Source organism: Xenopus laevis, chromosome 5L (assembly GCF_017654675.1).
Source record: "Xenopus laevis strain J_2021 chromosome 5L, Xenopus_laevis_v10.1, whole genome shotgun sequence".
In the NCBI taxonomy this organism is placed as follows: Eukaryota; Metazoa; Chordata; class Amphibia; order Anura; family Pipidae; genus Xenopus; species Xenopus laevis.
Genome location: NC_054379.1, coordinates 113,767,076 through 113,778,250, shown reverse-complemented (window position 1 = coordinate 113,778,250; position 11,175 = coordinate 113,767,076). Strand labels below are relative to the sequence as shown.

At 38.9% G+C, this 11,175-nt stretch overlaps 1 protein-coding gene across 1 annotated transcript; it reads right to left on the bottom strand.

Moving 5' to 3' along the window:
• Positions 1-7,623: 7,623 nt before the first annotated feature.
• cpn2.2.L (carboxypeptidase N subunit 2 gene 2 L homeolog) lies at positions 7,624-11,175 on the bottom strand. Its single transcript, XM_018262325.2, has 2 exons — positions 10,979-11,175; positions 7,624-9,873 (listed from the first exon to the last, which is right to left on the bottom strand). The coding sequence occupies exons 1-2, from the start codon at positions 11,096-11,098 to the stop codon at positions 8,272-8,274; spliced, it is 1,722 nt and encodes a 573-aa protein (XP_018117814.2). The 5' UTR covers positions 11,099-11,175; the 3' UTR covers positions 7,624-8,271.

Here is an 11,175-nt window from a genome sequence, read left to right as displayed (position 1 = left end):
AATACATAAATGTAAATGCTTTGAGGTTGTGCCCCAATTTCATCATTATAGCCCAGCCAGTAAAACACAATATTATAAATAGGATTATTTATAAATGAAAACAAAAAAAAATGTTGTTCTTCATGTATTACTAGGATTGTCCACATGATGGAGCCGTAGTTCATAAGATCATTTTCCCCATTCAAATGCGTGAACAATATGTTTAAATATGTGCAGACATAAAGCAAGTGCCTTCTGATGAAGCTGACCCTTTGTGTGCTTGTGGCAGCAAACTAGATTGCAAATCCAGTAGTTAGTTTGTAGCTGCACCTACTCACATGGTCACATGGTCTTCGATTTTAATTAATTAAGTATAATTCTATCAACCAATCCACTTTGCTTTTTGATGCTCCCGGTGTCCAAAGAAAAATGTAATTTGCACTCCCAAAAGTAAGACAATCACATAATCAATAAAAAAAAAGATCAATCTTATAACATGACCAAATGTAAACAACGTGTCTGAGACTGAAACACAATATTACTAGGCTTACCTACTGGGGTACTAGCCATGCCATAAGTTATATATACGGTTGCCACCTGGCCGGGCCAGTAAAAATGATGGTTGATCCCAATGTTATTAATAGGGAAAAATGATAAATATATAGGTAGGCCGGTATTTTTTTCCAGAAAAGGTGGTAACCCACGTTATATAATACAATAAGACTAGGCTTACCTACTGAGGTATTAGCCATGCTATAAGTTCTATCCCCATTAAGTAGAAGATACCTGGAAAAAGAAAAATACAATAGAAAAAATATGTTTTAATGCGCCTTACATGAACTGACTTCCTATACTCTCTGACTTATTGACCCACAGGCTAAATGGAAAGAGGGCATACAAGGGTCCGCAAACAGTATTGCTTTTCTGTGTTATTGTTTCACTTCCTTATCTGTCAAAATGGTGCATTGGCATTTTCAAATCACTGAAGCAACCATTGTCATTTCATTTTATTTCATCTATACATGTAGGGCCTTCTTAAATTTTTCAGTAATCTATTACCTAATTTGGACTGGTGCCAGGCTCATTTACCTGCACTGGGAAAATTTGCACCTTAAGTAAAACTAAAGCTTAACTAAAAAAGTAGGGTAGAAATATTGTGCATTATGTGTTGGGCTTCTGTACTAGTCCAAAGCAACCACAGCCCTTTAGCAGTGAAGATCTGTGTCTCCAAAGATGCCCCAGTAGCTCCCCATCTTCTTTTCTGCTGATTCACTGCACATGCTCTGTGCTGCTGTCACTTACTGAGCTTAGGGACGTACTCACAAAAAACTGTATATACAAAATAGAAATGTGACAATATAAAGCTGGATAGTACTTAATACAGTACAGTTAGCTCAGAAACCAGTGCAATTAGGACTAGAATTCAATAATAAGCCTTGTAGCATCAGCTTATATTACAGACAAACCTTATTTTCTGCTTGATAACTTGTGACGACCCCTAAGCTTAGCTTCTCAACAGCTGCTCAGAGCCCACTGAGTTTGGCATGTGAGTTTCGTAGACACTTTCCAAGATTGTGACCCTCTGTGACAAGTTTGAAGTCCTGGATCATTGCTGCTATTGAGAAGCTGGAACTTTAGGCTGGTACAATAAGTTCAGTATGTAAAAAATGGCATTTTTAACCATACAAATTTTTAGGGTTTAGTGCTCCTTTAAGGTGAACAGTGCTTAACCCAATTATGGATTGTTACAACAATGCTCTCGCACTTTACCACTTTTACCACTCCATCATGCACTCCTACCTCATGCCCACTCTTGCCCTGGCTGCACTGAGGATTGAGCAGACAGGAGATTTTGACACCTATTTGAATCCCTCCTCAGTACTCAGTGCTGATGCCCCCCCTAGGATTTTGCTGCCCTAAACCATTGCCTTTATGGCCTTCCCACAAATTGGCGATGTGAAAAGCAAGACAAGACAAGGACCTCCTTGGTGCTCATCTCAGAGATATTACCCATGTTATTTACTATGGTAGGAAAGCAGTGGGAGCTTACGGTTATTAATAAATGGTTAATAAAATTGGCATTGGAAGTAGATTTGGGATTTTAATATAGAACTGATATTATTGTCCTTTGGCTATGGGCAGTGGTGTAACTATTGAGGAAGCAGACCCCTTGGGAGGGGGCTGGGGAGCTGAGTGGCCCAGACAGCCTCTCTACAGCCTCTCTATATAATTACATTTCATGTCAGGCTAGATGGGCGCGGGGAGGGGGTGGGATTAAGCACTGAGAAATACTATGGCGCATAGGTTAGTTAGTTAAGGATCTGGGCATAGTAAGGGCAATGGGGATGAATCTTCAATGCGCCCACCAATTACTCAATTAATCCATGTGCATAGGCCAGAATGTAATGAAACAATTTTGTCATAAGAGATGTCTTTTAAGAGTCAGATTCTGCCGTTAACAAAAAGAACATCTGTATTTTTTCTTATTTCATATGTGTCCCTGTTACATTCTGTTACACGTAGATAGTGGTAAAGGGTATATATTTTGCACTGTAAAATACAGTATGTGAATTACTGTTTGTAGTCTCTAACGTCAAGATGTTTGAATTCATGCACACGCAGAAACCCCAGAGAAGCTGGAGAGTTTAGATAATGTCCTACAGGATGCACTGTGCAGGTTCTAGATAAGTCTATTTTAGACTTCTGAGAATGAACTGATAATTAGTGATTATCCTCTCTAGTGTTTACGTATGCTTTCTCACGATATGTATGAGTGCACTGCAGTTGTGGCTTCTCTATGTGCACCATATTTATATTTTTTCAATGATTGAGGCAAAGTTGTTTTCTGAATAATAAGACGGAAGTCAGTCTTTTTTTGGGGGTGGGAGATGATGAAAAGCAAAGCAAGAATAAGCCAAGTACTTCCCATGAACACGTATAGTTATTGGTTTAACTAAAACATTAGCTACATACTGCCACACTCTTCATCCTATACACCAGTGGTCCCCAACCAGTAGCTCGCGAGCAACATGTTGCTCTCCAACCCCTTCGATGTTGCTCTCAGGGTCCTCAAATCACGTGCTTATTTTTGAATTCCAAGCTTGAAAGCAAGTTTTAATTGCATAAAAACTAAGTATAGTGCCAAGTTGAGCCTCTTGTAGGCTGCCAGTCCACAAAGGGGCTACCAAATAGCCAATTATAGACTTTATTTGACACCCCAAGGGACTTTTTTCATGCTTGCGTTGCTCCCCAACTCTTTTTACATTTGAATGTGGCTCACAAGTAAAAAAGGTTGGGGACCCCTGCTATACACTATGTATTTTGTGTTTTACATAAGTGATTAGCCTATTTTCCTATGTCTCCTTTTAGAGAATGGTAGAATAGATATGAATTTAACAAGGGGGCCCAGTATATCCCTGATATATGGAAATGTAGTTTGCAGGAATGCTTGCTACTATTTACATCTTTGCTGCTGGACTTAGCAGCTGAGAGCACGGCATGCCGGTACAAATAACAGGACTGTTTTGTTACCTTGCATATGTGCCACGGACCAGTGGCCATTTTCACTGACAATTATTTTGAAGACACTGGGTTTGGGGGGTTGTTAAGGTCCAAACTGAGCTTTTGGCAGTAACACACTGTCAGCGCGACACTGTGCAAATAAAAATATGAGCCAATAAATTGTATAGCATTTAAAGAAAATTATGTAGTACTAAAACTGTCCTTTGGGTGGAACCAGCACATAAAGAACTTTATCAAGCACAATGACACATTTTTACAAGATACAGTGAAATTTAATCTCATTACCAATACAACTATTTCAATTTATCAACAATAGAACACAGACAGGCAACATCCTAATTTGTGCCATTTTGTATTTTGCACTCCATTTGTTTTCCCCTATTCACTTTCTCTTTTAAGTTACCATTCTGTATCCCTGCTCCTTCTTACCTCTATTTTAGTGCTGTAGTGTTTAGTAGGAATTATTGTGCCCAAAGATTTATATTGCTTGGACCATTATACCTAGAAATAACCAATACCAGACCAGAGACCAGAACGTAACCAACTGTCAATATTACTCAGAAATTCACCATAAAAACCAGAATTTCTTACTGTAAAACCATAACATTAGCCAGACCCTTTTAACTGCTGGAAATCACCATTGGACCCATTGTTCCACCACTGCAACTTGTCAAAACTGTCATCCAGTACAGCCGCTTAGCTGCAACATTCCTTTTTATTTATTTATTTTTTTAAATAAATGTATGCTCAAAAAAGGTGGGAGGTAGGGTTGCCACCATTTCTGCAAAAAATACGGGCTTTCCTATATTTTTATCGTTGTTCCCTATAATAACATTGGCATCATTGTTACGGTGTGGAGGGTGGGGACCACTTTAATGGGGATCCTCATGCTGTTCACAGTTCCTTAGGTGACAAGACCTTTTAAAGCTGGCTGTGGTGGGGTACCTTCTAACCAATAACACTTAGCTGTGGGCAAGAACTATCCATGTCAGCAGCAGCCCAGTAGTCACAGCATTAAACCTAACCCGGCCATGTAACTGCCAAAGACCTACGTCCCACACTGGAACTTTGTAACCCAAGCGCTGTTAGCTGACTGCTAATAATAACTGTCCCGTTTTTTATGCTTTCTCTGTAAAAAAAATAATAAAAAAACCTGTTAAAGGACAAGGAAATTTAAACAAAAGAAGTAGGCTAAAAATGCTGTACATTATGTTTTGAGCTTCTGTACCAGCCCCCGGTAACTAAAGCCTTTTAGCAGGGAAGATCTGTTTCTCCAAAGATGCCCCAGTAGCTCCCCATCTTCTTTTCTGCTGATTCACTGCACATGCTCTGTGCTGCTGTCATTTAGTGAACTATGGGGCCGACTCAAATATACAGTACACATAAGAATAGAAATGTCACAATATACAGCTGATTAGTAATTAATACAGATAATTACTGTGAAACCAGTGCAATTAGCATCGAAATTTAATAATCAGCCCTGTAGCATCAGCTTATATTACAGGCCAACCTCATTTCCTGCTTGATAATTTGCGACAACCCCATAGCTTAGCTTCTCAACAGCTGCTCAGAGCCCACTGAGCATGTGAGTGTCACAGACACTTTCCAAGATGGTGACCCCCTGTGACAAGTTTGAAGTCCTGGATCATTGCTGCTATTGAGAAGCTGAAACTTTAGGTTGGTGCAACAAGTTCAGCATTTTTAGCCCTATTCATTTTTAGGGGTTAGTTCTCCTTTAAAATCAAAAATAAAATGACTGAAAGTATCATGTGCCTTATTTGAACAACTTCCTATTCTTGCAGCTCATGTATTTGAGCAGAATGACATTGCACTTTGCACTTTTCCCCCATAAAGAAACTAGCCATGTTAGATTGTATTTAGGTATACCTGAAAGTGAGATCTCTGGTGAACTCCTCTATCAGTTGGCATGAGCAGATGGTAATGTGAAGAATGGATGGCAGCCATGGGCATGGAAGAGGAAATTTATGACTCTGCTCAGCCTATGGGAGTGTCCATTGTGTAGTGTAGAGGTGGGGATGGGTTAACATTGGGGTTAGTTGTTGGGCTCCATTTAGAGTTTGGAGGTGAGAAGGAGCAGGACACCATTTTAGACTGGTTTTCAAAACGGAAGGTCCCCACTAACCCTTTGTAGAAATGGGGAGGCTGTATTATTTTAGTTTTTGTCTTGCTAGTTGTTACTCATGTGGCCTTGGAGGGCTGTGGGTTAGTGATGTGTGGGCTGACCCGATACCAGTGGGGCCCGTGGGTCGGGTGGGTTTAGACCAACCTCAACCTGTACCCGACCTGGGTACAGGTTGAGCTTTTATTGACCCACACATGACTACTGTGGGTACACCAGTTCTCACATATTTAGCTGGTGGAGTTGGGATGACTTGGATTGCCACATTTTCCACAGCAAGATACCAGCTTTCCTGTTTTTTAATCCTATTAATAACATTTGAATAAAGCATTTACAAGCCAGGCCATCATGGACTCTTGTCAGTCTGCCCGTCATTTGGTGGGATAAGAAGGTATGGGGCCGATTCATGAAGCTCGAGTGAAGGATTCGAATTAAAAAAACTTCGAATTTCGAAGTGTTTTTTGGGCTACTTCGACCTTCGACTACGACTACGAATCGAACGATTCGAACTAAAAATCGTTCGACTATTCGACCATTCGATAGTCGAAGTACTGTCTCTTTAAGAAAAACTTCGACCCCCTACTTCGGCAGCTAAAAGCTACCGAAGTCAATGTTAGCCTATGGGGAAGGTCCCCATAGGCTTGCCTGAGATTTTTTGATCGAAGGATATTCCTTCGATCGTTGGATTAAAATCCTTCGAATCGTTCGATTCGAAGGATTTAATCGTTCGATCGAAGGAATAATCCTTCGATCGTTCGATCGCAGGATTTGCGCTAAATCGTTCGACTTCGATATTCGAAGTCGAACGATTTTAGTTCCTAGTCGAATATCGAGGGTTAATTAACCCTCGATATTCGACCCTTCATACATCTGCCCCTATATGTTGGGCAGTAGTTGAATCCCTAAGGTGGGTCGTCATGGTTGGTAAGATTGGTGGCAGCCTATACCCAGAAGGGTGGACTGGGCCCTTGTAAATGGATGCTCGAGAGCAGTCGGCTATTGGTGTTTGAGATTTGGGGGGATAGCGTGCCCTCTGAGCCAGGGGGTTTTGAGGCTAGAGGACATTGCCAGGCACTTTTGGAAAGGTAGACTGACAAGGGGCTCTCTGGTTAGGTATATTTCTATGTCCATGTGTACTATTCACTGTTATATTTTTATCCACTGTATTAGCTGGTGTTGCACTGTTTGTAACTAATAAAGCTGTTGCCAGTATCATCCCAAAAAGTGTTGTATCGTACATTTTCAATTGCCTACCAGTCAGGAGAGCACATTGTGTATTGGTCATGTCTTTTAGCTTTTAATCTGCCGCAAAAAACACATATACAGTGTAATTTCTATTAATAACTTTATATTTACATATATAATTACATGTAAAAATCTGTTTTTTAAATGTATTTTCTTACAGTGAACATTTTCATGTAGCTGCTATACAATAACTAGAGAGAGCACTGAGACAGATTGCATGTCTTGAACATTTCCTTGTCCCAAAAATAGCCAGTGGCGTAATGTTACACAGGACCCATAGCATAATCTTTTTACCCAAAAAAAAGTTTGTGTCTTTTGTTCATGTTATTATGATATTGAATACTTTGCTGCCATTCGATTTTAATGGTTAAATGTGTGCTTTCAGGCTTCACATTTAACACAAGATTGCTTGCAGTTTAATTGTAGCAATAGCATAATATTACAGGGCTCTTGGCAGTCAACATAAAAGCAAAAAACCCTTCCTGACAGACCTAGCCAAGGAATATCTGGCCAAGCAGAAAATTGTTTAGCTGTAATGTGAGCACGTATTTGTTTTATTGAGAAGGTTTCTGCAAGCCAAGCATATTACTAGCACTGAAACTTGCTTTTGTGATCACACAATACGTATATTTGCATCTAGCAAACCATGGCAACCATATTTATCAGAAGAAAGATTGGATTTTCAGCAAAAGGAATGTTGCCAGTTTTCATAAGTCAAGGATTCTTCTACAAAAAGAAAAGATTTGTTTTTTATTGAGTATTCCAAAAATAGTGTAATGAAGGCACATTATAAAAATTGCTTGCTGCTTTATAAAAGATTGCTGCCATAGAATATCATAGAATGCTAAGTCCAAGTAAAAAAATAGTAGAAGTGCATAGACAGTGTACATAAAAGATCCCATATCTTTGCATAAACAAAAACAAGTTAGAGGGCGTGCAATACCACTCATGTATGGAGTTCTCAACCAGTTAGTAGACTCAACCTGCCACAGATCAAATAATATATCAAAAGCAATGTCCAAACAATAGATATTAGTGCTTTAAAAATGATTTAATGGCTCCAATTGTAGATACAGACAAGATAATGCTTTGGGCCTCTCTGGGCCCTTTATCAAGCCTCTATCAAACAAGTTAAAGGGGATGTAATAAGCTAAAATAAACACAAGAGCTGATGCAAATATGTTACTAGTAGTACTATGTGACTTGGATAACAATGAGTTTCTAATAGTGATGATAATAGTGATGATAATAGTGATGATAAAAATGATTTTATTCCTCTCTTCCATTTTAAAAAACCCTCTCATAACCTTTACTCCATCAGTTAACATTCAACAGAAAGAGTCCTAACTTTCTAGTGATCTTTAGGAAATAAAGTAGAAGACCTTCTAACTAATAGTAATGTTGAAATTCAGTTCAGTGCAATGAGGTTGAACATTGCTGAAATCATGCGTGAAGGTAGTTATATTTGATTCGTGCTGTAGAGAGACATGGATCTTTATACTTTTGCAAACAATGACCATACAGGTAAAATGCAAGTCACCATCTGTGGTTAAGTAACATGGGCTTAGAGGGCTGTTCTTCATGTCTTTTTGGCCATTAGTGGATGGGATTTCCGGTATATTAATTCTGATGTTTGTTGGACAACCAAGATCTTGTTTTCTCAACAGTGACATAGCTTTTTCCTGGAGATGCTGAGGCTTTGCGCATTGCATTTCAGAAACCTGAGTAAAATCGTTGTTGTCTTTGATCCATTTTAGAAGATACATAAATGAGCAGTCACATGACCATGGATTACTGTGAAGGACCAAGAATGCCAGGTTAAACAAGGGATCAAGAGTCCCATCCATAATTGTTGTCAGCTTGTTGTGATAGAGAGTAAGCATTTTAAGATTATGCAAATCTTTAAATACTTTGTTATCAATAAACATTAGATTATTATTGTTAAGGTGAAGGTGAGTGAGAGAGTGCAGTCCATCAAAAACATCATTTTGCAGCTTTTCCACAAGGTTGCTAGACAAGTCTAAATTTTTAACATGGAGAAGTCTAGAAAATATGCCTTCTGGTATGGCCTGTAGTCTGTTTTCAGTCATTGATAGAATATGCAAGCTGGTTGTTTCATTAAAAATCCCAACAGGAAGATTTTCAAGCTCATTCCCGTCTAGTCTCAGTATGGTAAGGTTGACCAACGTGGAAAAAATGCCATCAGATAGGATTTTAATGGAGTTTGTCATAAGTATCAGTTTCTTTAAAGAAGTTAATTCCTCAAAAGTATGCCTTGGAATTGTGGTTAAGTCATTTCCATTTAAATATAGCTCAGAAAGTTCTTTTAAGCAATCAAATATGCCTGCCGGGAGCTTGGATAGCTTGTTGTTGCTGAGTTTCAGAACCCTGAGTTTTCGCAGAGGTTTCAATAGGTCCACAGGAAGCTGCATGATTTCATTGGAGTCAAGACTGAGTTCCACTAGGTTTTTGGTAGAAGAAAACATTCCACTGCAGAGGGTTGAAATGTTATTTCCTTGAAAAGTGAGGATTTGTAAATTGTGTGTCTTTTGAAGAAGATCACAAGGAAACTCCTTTATATCATTAAAGGTGATGGTTAGTTTTAGAAGTTCTGGCAGATTGTCAAATGTACCTGGCCATATCTCTGATAAGGGATTGGCTGTTATTTCCAGGTCTGTCAATTTAGGGAACCATTGTAGTGCTTTTACTTCTACAGATTTAATCTTGTTGCTTATAAAAACCAATTTCTTCAACCGATCTTTTCCCATGAAAGTGGTGTTGTCTATGACGTCTATGTGAGTTTCCAAAAACACAAGTTCAGTAACAGCAACTGAAATGTTGCTGGGAACTTTTTTGATTGCAGAACTGGTACAAAAAACCTTTACACTTCTAAAACAATCGCAGTTAACAGGGCAACTCCAAGCAAAACATGAATGAACTGTAAGCCACCAGGACAGGGTAAGAACACCCCATGGGATGTTACTTGGCTAGAAAATAAACATAAGGGAAAAGCTTACTATAAGGCATATAGCTAGTTGAAAAGCCTTCTATGGACATGGTAAAGTGATTTTGCATATGAAGACGAATGATTTAAAGGACTGGACATTTTATGTAATCTGTGTTAATTATATGCATTGAATATACTGACACTTAGGTATGGGTATACAGATATGGGCCTGTTTTCCAGAAACCCATTATCCAGGAAACTCTGAATTACGGGTAGGCAATCTCCCATAGATTCCATTATAATCAAATAATTATAAAAAAAAATTATAAAACTTATTTCCTTTTTCTCTGTACTAATAAAACAGTACCTTGTATTTGATACAAACTAAGATATAATTATTCCAGATTGGAGTTCCAATCTCCTGCTACCTGGTCTTCCTAACTCCCACCTCTCTCCCCTCCAATCTATCTTAAACTCCACTTCCAGGATCCTCCTGTTCTCTTCCAAGAGGGAACCTCATCTAAAATCCTTATCATGGCTTCCTGTTAAGCAAAGGATAGCATATAAAATCCTACTGATAACATGCAAAGCCCTTCACTCCTCTGCTCCTCACTACATTTTTTCACTTGTCTCACTGTAAGTTCCTGTCCATCTTCTCCGCTCCTCTCAGAGCCACCTTCTTTTCACACCATCCACATCCATTGCCACCTTTTTTCTCAAACTTTTCTATTTTGCTGCTCCTTACCTCTGGAATTCAATCCCTATATTCCTCTGTAAGGAATCCTCTCTCAATCTCTTCAAGAAAAAAGAGTCTACCTTTCGGAGCACTAAAACATTAGTCTCGTTTTGGTACCTTTTGGACAATGCCTTTACCTTGTGTACTTTTCCCCCTCCAATTTGTGCCTGTATGTGAGCCGCTCATCCATTTAGACTGTAAGCTCTAAGGTGCAGGGACCTCCTTCATACTGTGGCTCTTACCACATAGCACTGTGTACTGTGTATATTTATTATATTGTACTTTCATTTGTATTGTACTTTTATGCATAATACACCACTGCGGCTCATAGCAGCGCTTTACAAATAAAGTTACACTTACAAACTAAAATATATCATGTTAAATGCCAGAAAACAATGAAAAGACATACCATTTTCAGGACAAGGTCAGAATGGAATCCACACACCTTATCAGTCAGAAAGACACTGAACATCTCCAAGGACATAATATTGCTAAATAGAACTGTGTTTGGCAGGATCTGATCCAGCATTTTGTTAGGAAGGATGGGGGAGGAGGTTACAGGTTTTGTTTTTTCCAAGAAGCATAAAATTGACTGAGCAATGTGAA

What these genes read in the sequence shown, in the direction of transcription:
- cpn2.2.L (XM_018262325.2), bottom strand. Translation starts at nt 11,098, where the DNA reads ATGCTGGATCAGATCCTGCCAAACACAGTTCTATTTAGCAATATTATG. An exon ending in CTGACCTTGTCCTGAAAATG is followed by an intron (nt 9,874 to 10,978) that starts GTATGTCTTTTC and finishes TTTATTTTCTAG; the next exon opens with CCAAGTAACATCCCATGGGG.